Consider the following 25,125-nt stretch of genomic DNA (forward strand, 5'->3'; position numbering starts at 1 on the left):
ATACAACACACATTCCTATTGAAAACACCAGATAGTATAGGAATAGAAGGGCCATTCCTCAAAATAATAAATAGCATATATTTAAAACTATCAGCAAGTATTGTCTGCAAAGGGGACAAGTTAGAAGCCTTCCCAATAAGATCAGGAGTCAAGCAAGGATGCCCAATTTCACCTCTATTATTAAACATTGTACTAGAAAAGCAATTAAAGAAAATGAAGTTGAAGGGATTAAAGTAGGCAATGAGGAAACTAAACTATCACTCTTTGCAGATGATATGATGGTATACTTAAGGAAACCTAGAAAATGAACTAAAACTCTAGTAGAATAATTTAAAACTTTATTAAAGTTACAGATATGAAATAAACTCACATGAATCCTCAGCATTTCTATATATTTCCAACAAAACTGAGCAGCAAGAGTTAGAAAGAGAAATTCCATTTAAAATCACTCTAGACAATATAAAATGTTTTGGAATCTATCTGCCAAGACAAACTCATGAATTATATGAACACAACTACAAAACATTTTCCACACAAATAAAACTAGATCTAAACAATTAGAAAAACATTAATTGCTCATGGGTGGGATGAGCTAATATAATAAAAATTACAATCCTACCTAAATTAATTTACATGTGCAGTACCATACCTATCAAACTACCAAAAAGTTTTTATACAATTATTAAAAAATAAAGTTCATCTGGAAGAACAAAAGATCAAGAATATTAAGGGAACTAATGAAAAAAATATGAAGCATGGTGGCTTAGCCAGTAGCAGATCTAAAACTGAGTACTATAAAGCAGTAATCATCAAAACAATCTGGTACTGGCTAAGAGATAGAAGGGTAAATCAATGGAATAGACTTGGGGTAAATTACCTCAGCAAGCTAGTGTTGAATAAACCCAAAATCAAGCTTTGGGGACAAAAACTCACTATTTGACAAAAACTGCTGGGAAAATTGAGAAACAGTATGGGGAAAATTAGGTTTCAATCAACCTTATACCCTATACCAAGATAAATTCACAATGGGTATATGACAAATATAGAGAACAAAATTAAAAGTAAATTAGGGGAACATAAAATAGTATAACTGTCAGTTCTAAGGAAAGGGAAGAATTTAAGATAAAGCAAGAGACAGAGAACATTACAAGATGTAAAATGAATAATTTTGATTATATAAAATTAAAGAGGTTTTCTACAAACAAAACCAATGCAACCAAAATTAGAAGGGAAGCAACAAACTGGTTAAAAAATTTTATAACAAAAATATCTGACAATTGTCAAATGTACAAGGAACTTAGCCAAATGTACAAGAAATGAAGCCATTCTCCAGTTGACAAATGGTCAAGTGTTATGAATAGGCATTTTTCAGATGAAGAAATCAAAACTATCAATAATCACATGAAAAAGTGTTTTAAATCCCTCTCAATTAGAGAAATGCAAATCAAAACAACTCTGAGGTATCATAGCAGATTGGCCAATATGACAGTAAAGGAAAATAATAAATGTTGGAGAAGTTGTGGCAAAATTGGGACACTGATGCATTGCTGGTTGGGATGTGAATTGATCCAACCATTCTGGAAGTTAATTTGGAATTGTGCCCAAAGGTTTATAAAAGAATGTATTCTGGAGGTAGCTGGGTAGCTCAGTGAATTGAGAGCAAGGCCTAGAGACAGGAGGACCTAGGTTCAAATATGGCTCCAGACACTTCCTAGCTGTGTGAACCTGGGCAAGTCACTTCACTCCCAATTGCCTAACCCTTACTACTCTTCTGCCTTGGAACCAATACTATGCACTGATTCTAAGACAGAAGGTAAGGGTTTAAGAAAAAAAAAAAGAATGTATACACCTTAATCCAGCAATACACTACTAAGTTTGTACCCTAAAGAGATAACAATGAAAAATGTTTGTGCAAAAATATTCGTAGCCGTGCTTTTTGTTGTGGCAAAAATTGGAAAATGAGGGGGTGTCTATTGATTGGGGAATGACTAAACAAATTGTGGCATCTGATGGTGATGGAATACTATTGTGCTCTAAGGAATGATGAACTACTTGATTTCAATAAAAACTGGGAAGATAGAATGATGTGGAGTGAAATGAGCAGAACCAAGAGAATATTGAACATAGTAACAGAAATGTTATGAGACAATCAAATATACTAATATCAACGCAATGATCCGGGACAATCCAGAGGGACTTATGAGAAAGAATGCTATCCACATCAAGAGAAAGAACTGTGGGAGCAGAAACACAGAAGAAAAACATATGATTATCACATGTTTATGTGGGTATACTACTTGGGGTTTTGGTTTTAAAAGAGTATTACAAAAATGAATAATATAATAGGCATTGAACAATAAGATATTTATAACCCAGTGGAACTGATTGTTATCTCTGGGAGTGAGGAGGATAAAGGGGAGGGGGACAACATGAATCATGGAACCATGGAAAAATACTTAAAAATAAATAAATAACAATTGAAAAAATATGAGCCATCTATGATGGCTAAACTCTACAGGTGAACAAACCATGCTACTAAGAGTAATTATAAAATCTCTGAGAAAGCTTATAAATTGACAAACAAGTGGACCTCGAATAACTGTGTTATTAGATTACATAGTTACATAGGTTATAATTTATACCAAGTTAATCATATAGGCCCTCAAGGCTATTGAATCTGTCCACAAATCCATCAACAATGTTTACAAAAATGGTCAGTGGTACCAGCAAGCTTAGGAGGATCTTTACTCCTGATACTTGGATTGAAGTTATCATATTTTGGTCCCTTTGCCCTATTTGCCTATGAAATATGTACTCTTAATTATGTACTTAAAATGTACTCTTATATTTCAGATCAGAAAACCCCAATATCTATAGATATTATTCCTTTGGGCCAGGTTAGACTCTATATCACTACTACTGGTTCCTTATATCAAACTTACATTAACTTTAAGGCCAGGATTCCTCCTGTGAGGGTTTTGCATCCATTGCCAAATTTCACTTTATATGTGGCCCAACACAGGACTCCTTAAAGTAACATTAGCCTAAGCTACAACATTAACTGAAACCTGATCTTTGAGATTCTTCTTGAAAGCAATTTAACTTCTTTTATTTGTGCCGATACCAAAACGTCATTCTAAGAAAATCTTTCTACTATTACTTTTGCTACTGTAAGATATAAGACAAAGCCTATTCTAGCACTATCCTGGGGACTAGGGACCCCTGGACAGTTTTTTGTCTGTGTTGGTCAAGTCTTTTCATCTCTTCCCTTGGGATGGCACTTATGTAATAGCTTATTGGATTTCAACTGTGACTATAAAAAACAACATACAAAATGTCTTGTTAGGGTTAGATTTACAAGAAACTTGGGAGCATGGTGGCATTGAGAGAAGAAATCCCATTTTTGGGAAAATTCCTAGTAGTAGCATGTGGAAATGGCCCTGGGTACAAATTTTTATGGGCACTTATTCCTAACATAGGGATCACAGCAGTAGATTCTGTAAAGAATTTGTCCTCTAAACTTGAGGGATTGGCTCAGAATACAGCAGCTACTATTTTACATACATCTAATGCTCTGTACAAGCTTCAGGTTGAACTTGGCTCAGTTGTTCATATAGTCATGGGAAATAAAAAGAACTCTTGACAGCTGCCCGAGGAGCTTATGTATAATTATTTATTCATCTTGTTCATATATAAATTATTCAGGAGATATCATCAATGACATTGGGGAATTACAAAAAAAATTGTTAAATAATACTTTGTAGATAGCACAACAGACTCATGTAGATAAGGACACTACTTCTTGATTGAATCCATCCTCATGGTTTAAGAGGTGACTTATTACAATTCATTCTTAAATGGGTCCTAATCATTCATGAATTCTTATTCTTGTTAAGATAATCATAAACTTGTATAATTCAATTTTCTAAATTTTAACCTGCTTCTAAACAGATGATATAGTTTTTCTTTAAATATATCTTTTAGGCATGCACTTTTCCAAGATAGTACAAACATTTTGGATCCTATTCAACTTCCTGTTGCATTGTTCTCTGCAAGTATACAACTACAACCTGTTTTGTTTGACATCTGTGAGAACTGTTTACTCTATTATCTGGATCCTAATTTAATCTTGGTGGACTTTCACTCTTCATAGACTTTATTATTTTTCCTACAGACAACAGTGGAGTGGTAAACACTGTAACTGTGGATGACTCTCCTGACATTAAACCTACCCTAACATCAGGCATCAGTATGAATGATTCTACTCCTGAACTGTAAAATCCACAAGTTTCTAATAATAGAATTGTCAGAACTATGATAAATTCAATGTTGCTCTGTGTCAATTTGTTGGCAAGCCATGAAGTAGAAATTGTTTATGCTTTTATAAGAGATCCATACTAGCATTTCAGTATGGACATCTCCATATATTATACATGTTATAACATGTATTCAATCAATCAAGATGTCTCAATATGTTATGATTTCATGATATTTTATATATTCTTTCTCTTGTTCTGTTATTGTTCTAGGCTTTTTACACTCTGTGAAATTACCATCAAGGTTGTCATAGAAGGCTTCCACAGCATCCAGAAGACACTTGCTAAATTGTACACTCTGTTTTCATGGCACTCTGTCAAGTCACTTCTGATTCCTCAACCCTGTAAGTAAGGGTTCTGATATGTTTTGGGCTCAAAAGTACCTTTATAAGGGATCTGATCTCAAGGCTTGAGGTCTTCTAGTCCTAAACCCGAGGTCAGAGTTGTGAAACTGGAGCCCTTTCTCAAGAAATGTATGTCTCAGGTAATAAATTTTCACCACAAAATTCATAGGTCCTTGGGGTAAGTGATCATTTTTATCTTTCTGTTTTTGAACACTTCTACTCTCCTTCATGATTTTTCTCCCAATACAATCCTTTTTTAATTTTCTCTTTTTCTGATTTTGTTCAAACAAGATTCCAGTGATTCTGCTTAGTGGCACAAAGACTTCATGTACTTCTTTATCTTATACCCAATTGATAGTAAGTTCCTTTCCCAGCCCTGCATCCACTTTTAGAAGCCACATTAAAATATTGTTTTTTTATATAATTAGTTTTTAACTAATTATATAATATCTAACTTCAAGTTGTTCACTTGAAATACTTTATTTTATTGTTTGCTGACTGGCTGCAGATCCATTCCTTGCAGATCCTTTGGGGACTTTCAGAGGCACATTTAAGCAAGGAAAAGATCAACAACATAGTTAGCAAGTTCACTGTAGAGAACTGAAATAGATGTTTTCTGCTCAGACAGTATGAAGAGTTTCCTCTTAGAGAGAAATGAGAATTCTACAGAAAATAAATGTTTTTATGTAACATTTTCTCCAAAAGGACAACCTCACACTATACTTTGCCAATTTATGCTTCTGTCTTGAGATGAAATAACATGAGCAAATACAACTAAATTTAAAATTTTATGCTGGAGTACACTTTTTTAATACAGAAATGATGTAATTATAAATAATGATAAAATTCTAAGATATAAAATGAACTATAAGTGTACTATAAAATATTATGACTGTCATAGCAATTATTTTTATCCTGTCTTCCAGTTATTATTGCTATCAGTTAAAATATTTTATTGTACATTTAAAAAACTCTTTACCTAGATGCTAACAATATGGGAGAATAAAGCTATTTTGGGGCTAAAAGTGCAGTATACATTTTATAAAGCTATTTTCTATTTTCTATATTCTATTTTGATTGAGGGAAGTCTAGAAAGTGCAAACTGATATAGGTTTGTGTGTGTGTGTGCATGTGTGTTTGAACTCTGGAAAAAAGAGATGACTTAGCCTTCTGAAATTTCTAAATATTTCCCCAAATATCACACAAACACAAAATTTTAGCTTAATCACATCACCCACATCTTTTGTACTGAATAACTCATTGTTGACAGCTGTGTAATCAATGCAATTACTCCCATCTCTAGAGGTGTTCCACCCTGAGATTATATTTTTTTCTCTTAATTTCATTTCCTGTCCTCATGCTTGATGTCTTTAATAGATAAAATGGCCACCAAACCTCTTTTGATTCTTTATATGATACCTGCTAATAAAAATGTTTCCATTTTCCATTTTATATGCACTTAATAAGCATAAGCATACTCATTGCCCTTTTCTTGTCTTCGCAATTCATTCCCTTGTCTTTGATTGCTTCCTATATAGAGCTGAGAGTTAATCTCCCTCATCCCTCAAATACAAGAGGGATTTTTCTGCCATCCACATTTCTAACCTCCTTTTGCCAGGAGACAGGGAGACCTACCAAATTTTACTCTCAAGTATCTAAAATTTTATCAATCTATGGCACAGTTCCAGTTAAATGTTTTCTGAGAACAAACATTAAAGTTACCATAACCTGTCATAACAGAAGGTCCCCTCCCCGACCCTTTCTAACTTCCCAATTTCTATTCATGATATTGACATTTGTTACAGCTTCACAGCTTTAAAAATTTAGTTCTCTCCTTTGCCCTCTGTAGCTGAGTAATCACTACATACTGTTCAATCTTAATCTAAAATGAACAAGTTATTATTTAAACTTTTCTATTTTCACAGTCACTTGAGTTCATTTCATCCCTTTCAACTTATTAAATCTACATCTATTTGCCTATAACATAGCCCTGCTCCAGTTAATCTATAATGATCACAAATGGGTTTCCTTAAATACAAATTATCAAAAAGTTATCCTTCATAAGATGCTACAATGACTCCTTTATACAAATCAAATCCTAAAGTTTATCAGTTGAGGCCTCATCTGACACTATCTTATAGAGAATAACCCATGTTCTCTGTTACAAACCATCTGCCAAACATCCCTCTTTAAAGTCCTTGCTTGCATCTTTACTTCCTCCTCCCTAGTCTCTCTCTGAGCCTTTTCCTTACTTCTTTCTGTCAATCAAAATTTGACTTTATCATTAAGCCCTAATTATTACCTTTTTCATGATGTCTTTCTGGTTTTACTATATCTTACTCTGCCATTTCTCTTTGTATCCCCCACAATTGTGATTATAAGTTGTGCAAAAATTTGATCATAGGTGACCAGGAAATCATCTTTTATGCACCTATGTCCTAGCTCACCTCTTAGAGTTGTTCTTGTTGTAGGGAGGCAGGTTATGTGCTCAGGCTTTGTCTAAAGTCTGTTATATTTTGAAATATTAATTCCTAGGACAACATATGGTATAATGGCATTTGCTCAATGGATGATTGCTTGACTAAATGAATGAAGGAATGAATGGCATTTTGAAGTTGGTAAGGAATTAAGGTGTGTAATAAAGAAATAAGCTGAGGGAAACTTATTACTTGTTGAACTAGAGAAGGTAAACTGAGAGGAAGCTGTTACTTCTTGAGTTAGAGAGGATGAACTGAGGTAACTGTTTCCTCACAATGGCTGTGGCTAGAGAGGCTGCTACAGGGACCTAAAACTGCTGAGGGAACCTGAGGCTGCTTATTGGTAATAGAGGACAGAGAAATGCTGCTGGGGGAGATGCCACTACACACAGAGATGCTGGTACACTGAGGACACTGCTCATAAGGGACTGCCCTGGGGTTTACTCTGGGGTCTGCCTATTGATCCCTAACAATGGCTGATCTATTTCTTGATCTCCTACCTCCCTCACTCCCTCCTCCAACCCTCTTCCTATTGCCACCCTTCTCCTCCCAATTTTCCCTCCCCCCTCAGTGAATTATAAAATATTCCAAGTTTCTTTCTCAGATAAGGGGTTTATTGGGATAACAGGATGGGAAACTGAGGTAAGGGGGATGAGGAAGTTCCTAGTATAACTGAGGTAAAATTGAGAAAATAGTCCAGTCACAAACTGTGACTCTGAAGCAGAGAGATGGAGGACAATGGCTTTTCAAGATCTTCTTTCTTCTTCTTCAGTTAGGTTTCTCCTTCTTGTCAATTTCAACTGTCCAAAGTCAGAGAACTTCAAGTAACCAAGTCAGCTCCATCAGAGTCCAAAAGACAAATCAGTTTCACAAAAGTCTCTCAGCCAACTTCAAACTCCAGAGAGCAAATGTGTGTCCCCCAGTCAGAGACCCAGAGACCAAAAATCCCCCTGGTCAACTCCAACTATTCAGAGCCAGAGAGCCAGGGACTAAGTTCAAAAACCCAGTTTCTCTTCTTAGTATGGCTAGCCAAAAGCCTCCAGGGAAAAGAGTGACTTCTAGTCAGAGACCCAGTCCACCAGAAGCCCCTGCCCCCTGTCAGCTCAAACTGCCAACCAACCAAGGACATTCCATTGGAATCCTGGATTTTTTGCATCTTAGAGCTAGATCTCCAGTCCTGCAAAAACTTCTCTTCATATCTCTATCACAGGTGTAGAGTGGAAAGTGCATGGCTTGAAAGTTAGGACTATAAGATTGCTAGGAGTGGTCAAGTCATGATGTCTTGACACAGTCACTTGTGGAAACCAGGAGATCACAAAGTGACTCCTTGGTAGGATGGAATTGCCCACTCAGTCCCCCTTTGTATGACTTCTCTTATCAACATCCCTTAATAATGGAATTGACATGATTATTGTCCTCTCTCTATTCTCTGAAAAAGAGCAAAATGCTTGCACACATTGCCCCAAAATATCACCAAAAGATCAGACTCTCAAAACAAAACCCAAAAGACCATCATGAGTTAACTTTTACTTAGGTATATAACTCCCAGCAAAAGCTTTACCCACAAATTGTGCCCAAATATTCCCTACTCCCATGCTCTGAAACTTATTCTCCTAAGCCAGTACATAAATCACTCATAAGGAGAGGCCCATAGAAAATGCTATGGTACACCATGCTTCATCATGCCTCAGTGACTTGATTTTACCAACCAAAACCCTCCCTGAAAAACTCCCTAACAAATCCTGAAAAATGATCAGCCTATTATTAAATCTGAATTATATTTTCAGTACCCCTTTGATCTCTCAATTTTACTGCTGATTGTTAATTGTCTTCACAATTTCTGATTGATTATTTTTATTAAAGGTAATAAGTGATTTTCCTTTATTGTCTGTAAACTCAAAGCTCCTCATAGGTTAACGAGACAATTAAGCCATCTGTGATGAAATCATTTATCTTGTGTAAAACCTTTGTGTATCCTGTCAGAATCAATAGTTACAATTTAAGTATAGAATGATCTCAGAATGTTAATCAAAAAAATTGTTAAAAGTTAATGTATCAATTATCCAATTATCTTTACTCAAACATGTATGTTGAATAATGTAACTGCATGCCAAGAAAATGGGTATAAAAATAAAGGCTAAACATGAGCATTCTATGCAGAGCCTGGCCCCAGGTACATACACACATATAGCTGCCTTCCCTCTCTCATTTTCTCCTAGTTGCTCCACCTGCCAAGGAGCCCCTGGTCATGGGCTCAGCTGGATCCAAGACTGTGGCATAGGATTCTATTTTTGACTTTGTTATTAATTTGTTGTGAAACCATGGCCTCTATGGCAGTCAGCTTCGTCATATGTTAAAGAAGTGATTAAACCAGATTATTTTCAGGTCCCTTCCAGCTCTAAAATTCTGCAATTCTAATGCCACACATGCACTGGAATTAATTAATAAATAAGTAAATCTGAAATGTAATTTTAAAAGTCACACTTAATACTGAAGTTTCAAAATCACTTTATAGAAAATACCTTTGGATCCCTGGGTGATTGTCTATCTTCCTTCTCTTCTAATCCTAATGCTGACATCATATCTGTAAAATATAAATGGAAAAAAATCACATTAGTAATTAAAATATATGCTGCTAATACATGAAAATTCTTCAAATATATGTCTAGTTATCATTACCTCAGTGGAAACTAAATGAATATGAGAACAGAAAAAAAATTTCAGAGAAAAAAATAATTAAGAGCAATATTTGGATTTAGGGATTATGGGTAAAGTAGGGTCTTTCAAAGAAAGAAGTCAGATGGAAAGTGGTAATTTTATATGAGACAACATAACAAAAACCGTTTTCTCAAACAAACTCAATATTTTGGATTCAAAGGAGAAAGAACGGAAAGAATGTTTATATTTAACATTTTATAGTTGGTCAAACACATCAAATTTATCACTTTATAATGGCAATTTACAAAAGAAAAGTTTTGTAAACACATTCTATCACTTGAGAGAGAGTGGCATGACATAGTGGATATAGGGCCAGCTTTGGAGTTAGAGAGACCAGGGTTCAGGTCCCAATGCTGACAGATTGCTGTGGACTAGGGGCAGGACACTCAACTTCTTAGTGCCCCAGGCAACTCCATAAGAATATAGGCTAGAGAACAGTTGCAAATATTCATTGGTAGAAGTCTCTTCATTGGGAATTTCTTACAATGGCAGAATCACAGGTCCTGTTAAAACAACAATTAACTTCTTCTAACAGCACACTTCTGTGATGTGCTGTGAGCCTCAAGTTCACTGGGAATATTGGGAGTTTCATAATATATTTGTTCTCTAGTTCTATTGTCAATGTTCCATCTTTCCTTTCTTCTTCTTCTGTGTCTATTATTTTTTCCTATAATTAATGAGAATAAAATTTACAATGTCCTCAAAAAAACTTTCCTTAATCTATTGCTAGCATGCATAATGCAAACCTGTATAACATATCATAATGATAGATGTTGATAGATTTAACAAGCAAAACATACAAATTAAATTTTCCAATCATTTAGTTTAGACGTGTGATTTGTTGAAAAACTCTTCTTCATAAGTAGAAATTTAATTTTTAGCGTCATATATGCTAAGTATTTTAATTCTTACTTCAACAAATTCAAATACTAGGAACTGAGGAAATTAAAAGAATGAATGAACAACTCCTTTTTTCAGTAATAATGAAATAGGGAAAATACCCTCTGATGGGAGAATTGGGCCATTTAAGGAGGGAGCTCAGTATAGATATCTTCTCATTTCTTGCCTGGTTGTACTACTTTGTGACTTCTTTGACTTTTCCCCCATTCTCTAGGAATCTTAATGGAAACTCTAATCATCCTGCAAGATTCCATAAAGCTTGGTACTCTATCTCATCACTACCCTCTGTTCTGATTTAAGGGAAGAGACTTATTTCAAAACTTCCATTGAAAGAGGGGTCTTGGCACAGACAACTCCTCATTTCTCACTTGGCTACACTATGTGGGACTTAGCTGACTTCTCTACTGTGTCTCAGGATCGGGTAATTTTCCCGTAACCCCTGATTCTTGGTTTTCTTTTATGTTGTATGTTGATTTCCTCCACTGGATTGTAAGCATCTGGGAGGCATGGACTGTCTTTTTTTCATATTTATATCCCTGACACTTAGCATATTGCCTGGCAAATAGTAGGTACATAATAAATGTCTACTAAGATATATGTATTAATATAAATATGAGAGAAGAAACTGTGAAATATATGAGAGCAAATGAGCTATGAGGGTTTAGAAGGATTAGTGAAAACTTTATATAGGTGTTGTTTGATTTGAGGCTTGAAAGATGGAAGACAAAATTTCAGAAGACAAAGAAGAGAGGAAGGAGAATACTAAAAATACAGGAAACAATGGAAAGGAAAGGCCCTGAGGCACCTAGGCTCAGGATTCATTTAGGAAATGATGGTTAATTCAGATTGATGGAAACATAGATACGTGGAGAAGAAATAGGTTTAACTTTAGTTTCATCACAGTAATAATATTCTAAATACTTCAAGTAGATTAATAACATTTTTAACTTTTCAAAGGATTTTTCAAAAGCTAGTAAATTAAAGTGACTTGTGAATGTCTTATATCAATTAAATTATAAAGTTCATGAGGACTGGATCCAGGTCTTGTTTGTTTCTGAATTCTTTATAACACATTGACTTGCATATACTGTATATTTTACAAATGTGCACTTAATTGAAATTAATTAAATTATTAATATTTGGGATTTTTATGTCTGTTATTAAAATATAATAGAAAAACTGGAAACAAAATTATGGAATTTGAGATGGTACCTTCCCCCCACACCCAATTTTATAAGAGGTCTACAATGCAGTGTAAATTATAAAGTCCTTGAAAGAGGACTTTAAATTGTTAAGTTTTGGAGAATAGGTTTATTAGAAACAGGATAGAAAATTAAGGATAATACTAAAATGGGTATTGAAGTTTTGAATTTTGTTCTTCTGTTTTTGATAATTATTATCTTAGAGAATCAGTGTCAATCTGAAGAACAAAAGGAGGAAAGCTTAAAATTGGTCACAAAAAAGGAAATTCCATTTCAAAGATTTACAGTTGTTGAGGTTAAAATTACTAAATTATGATGAAAAATTCTGGAATAATGTTTTTGTACTATTTTAAAAAATAGAATATTAGGGATAGCACATATGTATTTTAAATGAGAGCAAATATAGACTAATTGAAACATTCAAAGTTCCTTCCCTCTCAATAATTCTATTATTATTGGAAAGTTTTTTTTAGGTTAAGATCAACTAAAAGTTCTACTTTCAATAATTTTATACACTTTAGTAAAATATATGGTGGATAGTTGGATTGAAAGAAAATATAGTTATTGTGGTCTAAAATATTTTTCACATATTCTTCTTGCTGTGATGAACCTAGGAGAGCAGAATAACTAAGTTTTAGAACTTTAAAATTAAGTGGACTAGGTAGGCTTTGAGATGTATTCTAGATCTAAATCTTGTACTTCTATGAAAAAGTTATTTTTTACCTTGAGAGAAGTGACATATACATTTTCATTTATGTCTCCATAAATATCAATTATAAGTGACACAGGGAATTCTATAGAAATGTTTACTTGCTTTCTTTATTTTAGATTTGGCTTCATTTCTATCATACTTGATAGTATGAAAAGAATATGTTGATTATTCAAACTCTTTTTCCTTCATATTTTCAAAATCTTCACTTTGACTTTATTCTTATTCCTCTGTATCTACATACTCTAATTCATCTCCCCTATCTATATCATCCTGGTCATCTTGACTGAATTCCTCCTCCTCTTCTGATTTCTTCACTTCCTCACTTTCTTACTCCTCTGCCACTTCATTTTCATAGTCTGCTAATTATCTTTTCTCTTATTTACTTACCAATGTGTCTTATCTGAATCCATCAATGATTTATGATTTTAATATTTAAAGTTCCATGAGTTTTCTTTTGATAGGTGTGGGAGCAGCACAAAAAGATCAGGGGCTTCCCTGTCCAATGTACCCTATAACATAAAACTGCTGGGTAATTAGGAAGTTAGGGGCTTTCCATTCAGCAAGGCTGTGGAAACAAGTCCAGTGTACCCCAGATAGTAAGGCCTCTGGGTAGCCATTAATTTAGAAGCAGTAAGACATATGATCTGCTCCACAGCATGAGAAAAGCAAACATTTCCCTCTCCCCAAAACACTAGATGTTCAGCCAAGAAAATAAAATGAGTTCTGTGAAAAGAACATACAATATTCCATACAAAGCTGTGTCATATATTGATATGTTACTTGTGATTTATTATCCTATAGAAAACACTGCTTAGAACCACTAAGGCAATCTATATCCATTGTTTCCATATTGTAAATCATTGCCAATCATTGTTCCTGCAAAAGACTTACCAAAAGGCTTACCCTTAACCTATGTTACTTTCCCTTTAAATTGTGCACCCCAATTCAATAAACTAAGTCACTGCCCAGTCCACCTGAGTCTGTCTGAATTCTTATCCCTTTGGGACTGCCACCCAAGTGGTCCCCAATGAGCTTGACAGATAGGATTGTTGAGGGCTTCCATTTCTAGAATTCTTGTCATTTTCATGAAGTGGTTATTATTATAAGCATGGGAGAAAAGGACAGAGAGTGAACAAATACAGAAATAAGAATAAGAACCATAGTGAATAGTATTACCTTATTAATCCCCAGAAAAACAGCCATCTTTTGGACAGGTATTGAAAGGTGCCAGGTAAGGAACTGACAGGATGTCAGGATTACTGGGTTTGGAATAAAGGCTTAAGAAGGGAATCTAACTTTTTTTTTTTTTGCTATCTGATTGTGCCCAGGAAAATTTCTAAGTTCTCTTTTGACAGTGCTACTCTTTTCCTCTACTATATCAAAAACAAAGAATCCATGAAAGAATATATCATTTCAAGGCAACAAATAATAATACATGAGTGGAAATGCCTGAAATAGCTTACTAATATTCCTCATTTGCTGGGAAGCATTTATTATTTTTTTTTTAAGTTCAGCTTGGGAAGTTTCTGTCAAAACAAAATAAAAACAAACAAAACAAAACAAAAAACCAATGAGTATAATGAGGATCATTTTTCATAAAATATTACATTTAATATTCCACATTTCTTTGAAATTTACTATTGTTATATAGTGAAATTACTTTATAGAAAATACAATAAAACCTCCAGAACTATTTAGTTCACCAAAACCCCATGCAAGAAATATGCTTCAGTACTGTCATATCATTGAAAAATATTATTTTAGAAATTAGTAATTCTTTGTACCATCTCATCTATACTATTCCTTATAATAATGAGAGTCTCTCAGTTATTAGTTTCATCTTTTTTTAAAAATCCCTACCTTCTGTCTTAGAATCATTACTGTGTATTGGTTCCAAGGCAGAAGAGTGGTAAAGACTAGGCAATGGGGGTCAAGTGACCTGCCCAGGGCCACATAGCTAGGAAGTATCTGAAGTAAAATTTGAACCTAGGACCTCTGGTCTCTAGGCCTATTTCTCAATCCACTGAGCCACTCAGCTGTCCACATTAGTTTTATCTTCTTTATGCATTTAGGAAATCCTGAGTTACTTTTTTTTGTTAAAACTAAAGATATTTGTCTCAAGGCTGGGGAAACTGGGGTAATACTAGAGCCAGACTCACTTTTGCTAGGTCTTTTTGCTGGGTCCCCTCACCCTGCTTGATATCTTCATTAGGAAGATGTCAAATGTTCTTGATAGCAAGAAGATTCTAGAATGAAAAATATAGGTTTAAAGTTTCAGTTCACACAAGATCCTGAATGCCTTCATTTTATGAGAAAAAGCTGAAATCTTGAGTTCAGGTCTCTTAAGTCTTCATCTAAAGACTAGAACTCCTGAATGTTTACTGAACATAAACTGCAAACTCTGTTGGGTTGTCTGAATTCTTCTGTTTAAGGACTGAGCTTCATCACCTAGGAACTATCTGGGTCTAGAAAAGCTGTGGAGGTATAGTATAATGGTGGATATTTTATGATGCATCATTATTGTTCTTGAATCAATACCAAGAATCAAGTATTATCTACACTGGTCAAAAAAAAATAAATAAAAACTGAAACTTTAACATAGTTCCTTAATATTTGGGGGGGGGGAGGAGGGCGGTGTTGGCAGTCTAGGTAAACTTGTGCACCATTTCTTGGAAATCCAATACATTAAGACATAAAATTAAATGAGAAACCACTTAAATATTAGAAAATCATGTATCCATTCTGACTGGACCACCAAAACTTTGTTATATAAGCTCTATTGTATCTCTACTGCTTTTCAGTAACCCACTAACTGCATATTCACTATCCTACTCTCCACAGTAAGTCTTAGACACCTTTTCATCTCCTTTCAAACATTCCATGATGCCTGGCTCCCTTTTGTTTTCACTTCAGCTTGCCTCAGAGATTACAGAAAAAAACAATTGAGGCCATCGGCCATGAGCTCCCTCTTCTCCCTCCTTTTCTCCCTTTCTTATCACTCAGACACATTCTGAGACCATTCCTTCACCTCTGTGTCACATGATAAAGTATCCTTACTCCTTACCAAGCCTAAGCCATCATACTTGCTTAGGCAATTCCATCTCCTCCAAAAGATTTTCCCCTCTGTCATACCAATTCTTATCACTCATTTTTCATCTCTCCCACTCTATTAGCTCATTCCTTATTGCCTACAAACATGTCCAGGTCTCCCTCATCCTGAAAAACACTCACTAGATCCTTCCATCTCTGCTCTCCTTTGTAGTGCCCTAACTCATTGCCACCTCATTGTACTGCCCTTCCGTACTACAAGCTGTCAGAGGCATATATAACAAGTGCTAAATTCTAGTCAGAACCAAAGCGACTTCTTAAGGGCTGTTTAAGGCAAGAGGCTATGAAACTGGAACATAATATTCACAAGAATGTATCATAACCTAAAAGTACCTATCAACTACAACACAGCATGTTCTATAAAAGAAGGAGATGGTTATCTCAGAAACAATTGTGGATAGAGCATCAGGTCTGTAGTCAGGAAGATCTGAATTCAAATCTTGCTTCAGACACTAACTGTGTGAATCTTAGGCAAAACACTTAGCCTCAGTTGTTTCAGTTTCTTTGTTTGAAAAAATGGGGATAACAGCAGTTATCAAATGAAATGATAGTTTTTAAATGCTTAGCACAATACCTGACACATAGTAAGTGCAATATAGTGCTACCTATTATTATTATTATCAATTATATATAGTCCATTACTTATAATTCCTTTTCACTTGGAAAGAGTAAACAAAAAAAAAAAGCGATACAACTGCTATTTTATGAAGAAGTTACTTGATTCAATGGTTGCCCAAAAGAGATGTTCTATCCCCAAGGAGGTATAAGATACTTAAAGAAATAACTACAATATTAAGCACTGTGTGATGAATATAGGTAGTGTGAAGCAACGTAAAATATTATGAATATCAGATGAAGGAGAGCTCACTTCCATAAAGGAAGGGATAAATGGATCAAGAAAGATTTCTTGGAAGAAGTATGCTCTGACACATTAATTTACAGTGTCAAAAATTAAATGATGGGAAAAGATATTTTAAGAACCAGGAACTATATGAGAAAAGGCATGAAGGTTGAAAAGTGTAAGGCACAACCAGAAGAGTAATAAAATTTCTGTGGTGCTTAGGATTTCTGTAGACAAGCAGTAGAAAGTAAGGTTTTAGATTTATACCTCATTCTAAACACTATAATAAATACTAACTACATTATTAATTTAATTGTTTAAAATTAAGAGTGATAATAAATGGAATAAAATTCTTTTTACCTACTATAGAAGATACTTTTATCAAAGAAAGACTCAATGGAAACAAAATCAATAGGTTTAGTTATAGAATGAAATCTGTACAAGAAAACTTTGTTTCTAAAATTAAAAGGATATTAAAGTGTTGGAAAAATATTTTAAACTAGTATGTAAATTAAGTTGGTTAATTGCAGAAATATATGCTGTCAATCTTCAACATTCATCTGTTTAACTTTTGTGACTAAGCATTTTCTGATTTTAATAACCTCATTTTCACTTACACATTGGCAATGCAACACATTCTCAGCTATACAGAGGAGAGAAATGAGAGTCACAAGGCTGCAAGTTTGTGGAGGGGCTAGTAGCCTACTTAGGTCTTCATTGGTCTTGTTCACTCCACCTTTGTAAAAAGCTCCCAGTGCTTTCATTTGCATATTTTCATTGCTGGCCTTTAAACCTGAAGTCTTGTGTTGCACTTATGCCCCCAAAGTGTAGTTCTAGTCTCTTGGGATCCTCTGAACAAGGACATTATATAAATATATTTCATTATCACACAGAACTTATATGAACATAAATTAGGGTGAAGATAAACTATTAAAAACATTTTAAGGCAGAGATTTTAAACAGAACCTTTATAAATCATACTGCAATAAATTGTAATCAGTACTGGGATCACAAATCCCTAAGGCTTAGAAAAAAATATTTATTAAGTACTTAGTTCATGTCAGGCAGAGTTGTGCTGGGAATACAAATAAAAGCAAGAGGAAAAACAATCCCTCCCCCTCCCCCAACCTCAAGTAATTTAAATTCTAATGAGAAAATAAAACAAAAGGAAGCTAGAAAGGGTGAGAACATAGCTACCTAGAAAAGTATTTCAGAAGGATACTTTACCTGAGTACTAAAATCTAATTCTTCTTCATCTGGGATTGGCCAAGAATCATCAGACCCAAGTTTATCAGAAAATCTTTTAAGAGAACAAAAATACTTAACTTTATTTCCGGAAGAGAATCGCCAAAAAAGCTTTTGACTTGTTGCCAGGTGTTTTACACTACAAAAGATGACTTAATAGAGCAAAGTATGGAAATTATGCCTATCCCATGATTCAATTAGGCAGGAAAGAAAATACTGTTGTGGAAGCTATCTGTGAGTCTATCATCCAGAATGATCTCACTTCCTAGCCTTATATTTCTCTAAAGTTAACAAGTCAGGACAATGGGACATCATAAATCATGAAATCACAAAAAACTCAGTGTATGTGTACCATGTCAGTACTTTCTGTACCTTCCTTACTTAAGTGTTCTGCCAAACAATTTCACAGTGAGTCTGCTCTTTCTGGAAGTTACCTTCAACAGATTTCAATTCTAGATACAAGTAGGAAATACATTCCAATTTCAGAAAAGCATACTCATTTAAAATTAAAAAAAACACTCAATGCAATATAATCTTAGTGAAACTCAGTCAAATAATATTATATAACAGAGTAGAACCTATTTGCAAAATAATTTAGAGATGTTCATGGTGTCTTCTTGATTTTGAATGTCTGTTTGCCTATCTGCAAACATTCATTGCGTAACACTGTTTTCAAGACCTACATTATGACTTGTCTCCTTATAGAAGACTTCCATGAATCACATAGGAGGAGAAAAATCACTGAGGATTACTCAAAACATTTGTCTGATTCTCATGTGTACAAGAAGTGAAATGATTGGTTTTTGTCTCTTTCTTACACTTCTGTACAATCACTGTCCTGTTATCAGGGGATTTCACTCTAGTACCTTTTAGCAAGATGCAATTTCCTTCCTTATATCTTTTTAATCAATTTTTTTTTGATAGCTTTGTCAGATAACATGATTACTACTCCTGGGTTTTTTTGTTTTTGTTTTTGTTTTGTTTTTTACTTTAGATGATGCACAATGAATTCTGCTCAGGTGATTTACCTTTAATCTGTGTGGATCATGCTGTCTAAAATGTGTTTCTTGTAAACAAATATAGTAGGATTCTGGTTTTTAATCTACTCTACTCTGCTCTCCACTTCTGTTTTATGGGCGAGTTCATTCCATTCACATTCACAGTTATGATTACTACCTGTGTATTGCCCTCCATCTTATTTTCCCCTTTTGATTCTGCTCAATTCCCTTTCATTCTGTTCCTCCATACCAATATTTTGTTTTTTATCAATCCCCCCCACCTCTTTATAAAGGTTTAAATAAGTTAAATGAGATATTTCATGTTTTCTTCTTTTTTTAATTATCTTGATTTTATTTTATTGTTTCTTGATCTCTCATGAAATTATCAGCTTCTAGTCACTCAATTCTAATTTTCAAGGCCTTATTTTCCTACATCAGCTTTTGTGCCACCATTTTCATTTCCTTTTGCATTGTTTTCATTTCTCTTCCCCATTTTTACTCTGCCCCTCTTACTTGGTTTTTGAAGTCTTTCTTCTAGGATATGAGTCCAATTCTTATTTTTCTTTTGGACTTTGCATCTGTTTGTTTTCACTGGCCCCTTCTATGTCTGAACCTTACTCTTTGTCACCATAAAATTCTCAATAGTTAGATGCTTTTTTTGTTGTCTGCTCATTTTTCTAACCTTTTTATAGGTATTTATTCTCTGGGAGATTAGGGAATCCTCTTAAACTTTAGTTCTTCCTTGATGCTACCCTCAGCTTCATTTCTAGTTTTCTGCCAATGTCAGTTCTTCCAAGATGGTATGATGGCCTGAGGGCTGGGAGTTCTAATAGCCACCTCCCAATGCTGTTTAGATTAACCCTTGGGACTTCTGATAGTTCAAATTCTAGCCTCAGGCTTAGGTGTATGTAGCCTTTTGGTCTCACTCTGGGGTTGATCATATCAGGCACAAAGTAAATTGCTTTGCCCTGGGGCTCTGCCTTGAGTTTTCAGCATAAGGATGGGGGAGAATGCATCTTTGAGTCTACCAACTACCATTTCCAACTGGGAAATTGATAGGATCAAGTGATACAGAAGAATCATGCTTCATGAACTTGTCCATTGCAGCCTCTTCAGAGCCTCCTATTGGAAAGATTCTCTAGCAACCCAAGTCCCATTCATTTGGTAAGAATCAGAAAGTACCCAACAGATACTATATAATGATTTTAACAAAACTTTGGAATGGTTAGCAATTACATCATGACCCTCAAAATAAGATAGGTTTAATTAAAGATCAGAGTAGGAGCAGTTTGATATTCCTTCCCTTTTTGTGGTACATAATCAGTTAACTTGAATTGGGCTCAGAGAAAAGCAAAATAAAATATGTTCTATACACATTTGATTAGGTTGTGCTCTTAAATATGAGTGGAATTATGATATTTAATAAGTATAATATCAAAATAAATATAGAGTAGAATTCAATCAATCCAATACTAAGCAATACAAAAGGCTACCATTACAAAGTACTTTTATAAATGGAAATTTCAAAAATCCTTATATTTTAGATGAACATTTCAAATTCTTAAGGTTAATAAAAACAGTAATAATGCTAAACAGATTCTATCATTTTTTTCTAAATCATCTCTAATACATTCTAAATAAATGTTCAAAACTTATCAAGTACAAAAACAGTACACTCCTTTCTTATGGCATGCAACAAAGAAAACTTCAATATAATGGGTTCCATCCTATTTTGTTCTATATAATAATTAGGCTAAACAAAAAAAAAAGCAAAAGCAACAACAAAAACCAAAGATAAAATTTGAACTAAAGCAGAAACCTTAAACCTTGGTTAAACATTTTTCTTTGGTTATTTCACAGAGTTTCCTTTCCCTGAAATTCTTGTTCTTGATGTCTGCATTAGATTCCTGTAATTCTGTATCCATTTACATATAGGCATGAAAGGGATAGATGAAACAATGAAATCAGAACAAAATATAAAAACAAGCAGTTGTATTCTAAAAGCATAGTACAGTCTATTTGGTTTACTAATTATGAATGTACTTAAAAGAAAATAAAAAGATATGAAAACCTTAATAAGATGGTGTCAACTGATTTTCTCACTAGACTTTACTTCCTTATTTCAAAAGTTTATATACCAACCTTCCAACTGAAATATCTCTTCAAAGACATGAAATCACTGTCCATATTAGCAATCCACTAATGGTATGGTCCTATTTAATTACATCCAACCTTGTTTTGAGGGAGGCCTGAGCAGTAAACGGCCTGGCCTTGGAAGTTCAGAACCACAAATATGCCAAGATCCCAGCTGCAATGGGTACCAGATAAGAACTTAGAGGCCAAGAAGACCCCAGTAACATAAAAATGTCAAGGTTCCAAGAATAGTATGTAACAGATAAGGGCTGAGGGGAGCCATACATGTCGGCAACGTTCCAACAATGGTATGTAACAGATAAAGGACTGGAAGGGGGGGCCATACATGCTGGAGGGTATTTAAGGCCCAGCCTTCAGGAGGGAACTGGGAACTCTCTGGGCTGAGTTTCCACTGGTGCACACCAGTACAATAAACAACCCTCTTGCTTGATTGCATTGTCTACTGGTCTTCCTTGGTGGTGGGCAAAAACCCGGACCCTAACATATGGAGGCTCATCCAGCTCGTCCCCACTATGGAACCCCTTGACAGAAGGGCCAAAGGCACTGCCTTGGACTGGACCTTCAGGTGAGCCGAGTGGAGTGTGAGAGTGTATGTGTGTGGTTCAGAGGAAGCGTTTGAGATCTGTCTGTGTGGTGGGGAAGGAATATGGTCCAGGGTACGTACCAAACTTGGAACTTTCAGGCAATTTGAGTCCCCTGAGATTGGAACTTTCAGGCAGTTTGAGTACCCTGAGAACAGAGATCGTGTCTCTGTTAAACAGAGTTCAAGTCTCCGTCAGGTTGCTAGCTTAAAGGGAAAGGGGTTAGAGTCCCTTTTGGGAAGATATTGCACCCCTAAGAGAGACTGATGGGCGCCCTGTGATCTCTAGGTGATTTTTATAGCCCTAGGTGGCTCTTATAGCCCTAGGTGATGTTTTTAGGCACACTGAGGGTTTTTTGGCCACAAGGGAGGGACCGTGCAACCGGCCAGTGACAAGCAGTCACTGGTATCAGGATTCTTCACTGGTTAAAGACGGAAGGGATAAAGTTGATAAGTAACCTGGCCAATGTCTTGAGATACATTGCTCAGCAGTTGTTAACTCTTTCCTTACACACAGGGAAGGAGTGCTTGTAATTATTAATTTCAACTTCTTGGTCTCAACAATAGATAATTGGCCTACTTGCCAAACAGCTTGCTTTAAGGTTTATGCAGTGTCACAAAGGGGAATTAACTTTGCAGTGGCTGTTCCCCTGCTCCCTCTGCCTGCATTCCAACCAGGAAGGCTATGAAGGAGTAAAGTCCATGTGGGAGGGAATTTAGAAGTTCCTTCCCTGAGACACTTAAAGGAGCATTACACTGAAACTGATTTAATGAATTTTCTCCCTGCAAATATTTCTTCTTAAGAATGGATACTAAAACACTGATTTTTTTTTTCCTTTCAAAGCATGCTTGCCACACAGTTGTATGTTTCTGTCACAGTCTCATCTCTATGTAAAAATGGGGGAGATTCAAGATTAAACTTCCAAAAATCCTCAACAGAGGACAAAAGCAATTACCTGTTCATTTATTTTTTTCCTCTTTCTTCCTTTGGATGGGCCCCCAAGGGAGTGAAAAAGAGAAAAATCCAGAACAGAAGGGGAGATTTTTACTCAACAGTTAGCAATTTTCACTTAAAACTAATTCGAAGGGTTGGTGCATGCAACTTGGGAGGATTGCTAATGATTTTGATATGGTACAAATGTAATGTATTGGGGGTAAATGTGAATGTTAGCCAGATTTTTATTAAGCACAAAAACTCATGGTTAGAGGTTTGTTTTGTTAGATCTTGCACTGCATAATGGTTTCAGTGAATTTGAGAATTGTCTAAATGTGATTGATAGCCAGTCTGACACAGAGAGGAAATGTTTTATTCTATTAGGACAGAAATTGTACTGGCTACTTTTAGATGTAAAAGTCATCCAGAAAAAGTTGTTATGTTGTTGAAAGGAACTTATTCTAGAATTCAAACTTGGAAATTTTTCAGATCAGACTTATTTTAATGTATGTGCTGTCAGAACTAGCAGCAAGAAATTATATGACACACAAAATTTTAAAGTGGTTAATCTGTGCATGGGATTTCATGATATGTGTTAAGAATTTTGGTATTTTGTAAAAGAATTTCTAAACGGTGTTGTCTTTGACTAAGGTTATAGGAACTGTTTTTTTAAAAAAATGTGCAAAATGCATAGAAAGGAATTTGTAATCTAGAGATGAACATGTATTCAGATACCAAATGCTGGAAATTAGTAATGCTGAGTGAATGCAAAATATGTATGCATTTGTATTATGAAGAGAATTAAGTTTTCCACCTAAATAGGTTAAGGGTATATGATATACAAACTGTATGTCCTTAACAAGACAAATTTAACCAGCCCTGAAATGAAGAGGGCTTGTCATGAGGATTAAATACAGTCTAGCTTCAGATATATCAAAGAGGTCAGGCTGGAATGCCAGGTAACATGTAGCTAACTAGGGAAAAGTGGTTAAGTACATGTGAAAGGAAATAACTTCATATCTTATAACCTATCTATATAAGTTAATAATTGAATTTTGGGGTGTCTGGATTCATTTTATGAAGTGCTCCATTTCAATAAGAGTAATGAATAGAAGTACTAATGATACTATGAAATCTAGTATGAAATAGATATAACAAATTATAAATTGTAATAATGTTGATGGACTTAAATTAGGAATGTGGCAATGTTTTGAGCTAGAAAGAAACTAAACTGGAGGTTCTATTCTACTTTAGACAGGTTTGAGAGAAATACAGGTAAATTCTTGCACTTCAGTTTGGTTACACTGAAACATTGCTAAAGGACTTAATCAGAGTAATTTGGAAGCGTGGAGTTCAAACTGAAATCCACTGAGAATAAATTATTATGGAGGGAGTTTGATACATTCAAACTTTCACATTATAGTGAGCTCACTGGTTAAAGAAGGATGGACCAAGGTTGCTAAGTAATAAAATCTAAATCAAGCCAAGCAGCCTTAGGATAAATTGCTCAGAAGCTATTAACCCCTTCCTTGCACACAGGAAGGAGAAAAACGTGCTTATAATTGTTCCACACTGATACTTAGGGACTGAATTAGGGACCTCAAAAGGTTGACAATCACTGTGTGATAGAACTTAAAGATGGGTATATTTTAATTGTATATTTTGGAGGTTTTAAGGTGATCAAGCAAGCAAATATTGCCAGCCCTGTCTGACCAAGAAGCTTGTTTGGAGCTGTGGAATCCTAATGCAAACATTCCAGGTCCAGAGTGATAAAATGAGTTGAGGGATATGTAATTGATAAGTTACCACATATGAGTTCTGGGGATTTGTTGGGTGATACTTGGATTACATTTTTGACCTGTATAAATATATTTGTTGCAAATAGTAGCCACAGAGTGGGTAGGATATTAAAAATGGTATATATGTGAAAAATGCTTGCTCAGAATTTTACAATTGTTATGTGAGTTGCTGCTAAAATGTGTGTTTAAGTATTGTTTGGATGTAAACAAAAGCTCATTGTAAACCTGTGTCATAGATTTTGTTCAATACTCAGTGGTTACCTCAGTTTACCAATTTGTATTATGATCTAAAATTTATAGTTGTTTGCCTTAGGAGAGGTGTGTTGGATAGTGGTTTGCCTTATGATGGTAACAGCATGTCAGAGAAGGTGGGGGGAGGTATGTTGGGTTTGAATTCGGAAGAAAGAGACTTTGATCTAAAGTCCATAAAGCTTTAGTATGTGGGGTTATAAAGGAAGAATGGAAGTTGTGTTCTGCTTTTTAAGCAGAGGGTTTTGAAGGAAGAAAAAGAGAGAGAGAAAGAGAACAGATAAATGTTCTGCTCTCATAATTGGATCTTTAACTTAGGGAAAATATATAAAAGTAATGTATGTGTTGTGAGAAAATCACACATGATTCTTTAATTTCTCTGGACAGTTACCCTGAAGTGATTCCTGCATGGCCTTGTCTTAGTCTTTCAGATGGACTAGGTCCAGGAGATGATACAGCCCTGATTTATATTACTATGGAGCTACTTAATTCAGCACTCATGTTCTTTATTTCAGGTTTTGTGACTAAAGTGTGATGTGTAAATTGAC

At 34.9% G+C, this 25,125-nt stretch overlaps 2 protein-coding genes across 14 annotated transcripts in view; one reads left to right on the plus strand and one right to left on the minus strand.

Moving 5' to 3' along the window:
* The window catches only part of LOC103095998 (ankyrin repeat domain-containing protein 26-like), a 41,302-nt gene extending 36,476 nt beyond the window's left edge, over positions 1 to 4,826 (plus strand). For all 4 annotated transcript variants that reach the window (XM_056799601.1, XM_056799600.1, XM_056799602.1 and 1 more), the window contains one exon: positions 4,530 to 4,826. In XM_056799601.1, coding sequence (XP_056655579.1) covers positions 4,530 to 4,668 — 139 coding nt within the window. In that variant the 3' untranslated portion in view covers positions 4,669 to 4,826. The remainder of the gene's footprint in view (positions 1 to 4,529) is intronic.
* The window catches only part of LOC100014841 (ankyrin repeat domain-containing protein 7-like), a 55,570-nt gene that overhangs the window by 7,996 nt on the left and 22,449 nt on the right, over positions 1 to 25,125 (minus strand). For 2 of the 10 annotated variants that reach the window (XR_008912273.1, XR_001624976.2), the window contains exons 8-10: positions 17,846 to 17,918; positions 14,829 to 14,915; positions 9,660 to 9,721 (exon numbers count right to left, since the gene is read on the minus strand). Coding sequence is in view for 3 of the 10 variants with exons in the window: in XM_056799603.1 (XP_056655581.1) it covers positions 7,884 to 7,937; positions 9,660 to 9,721 (116 nt within the window). In the remaining 7 variants the exon portion in view is untranslated. Of the gene's footprint in view, positions 1 to 321; positions 7,938 to 9,659; positions 9,722 to 14,828; positions 14,916 to 17,845; positions 17,919 to 25,125 lie in introns of those variants that run through there. The other 8 variants (XR_008912278.1, XR_008912277.1, XR_008912274.1 and 5 more) reach the window with 5 other exon arrangements.

Source organism: Monodelphis domestica, chromosome 5 (genome assembly GCF_027887165.1).
Source record: "Monodelphis domestica isolate mMonDom1 chromosome 5, mMonDom1.pri, whole genome shotgun sequence".
NCBI classification, from domain to species: domain Eukaryota; kingdom Metazoa; phylum Chordata; class Mammalia; order Didelphimorphia; family Didelphidae; genus Monodelphis; species Monodelphis domestica.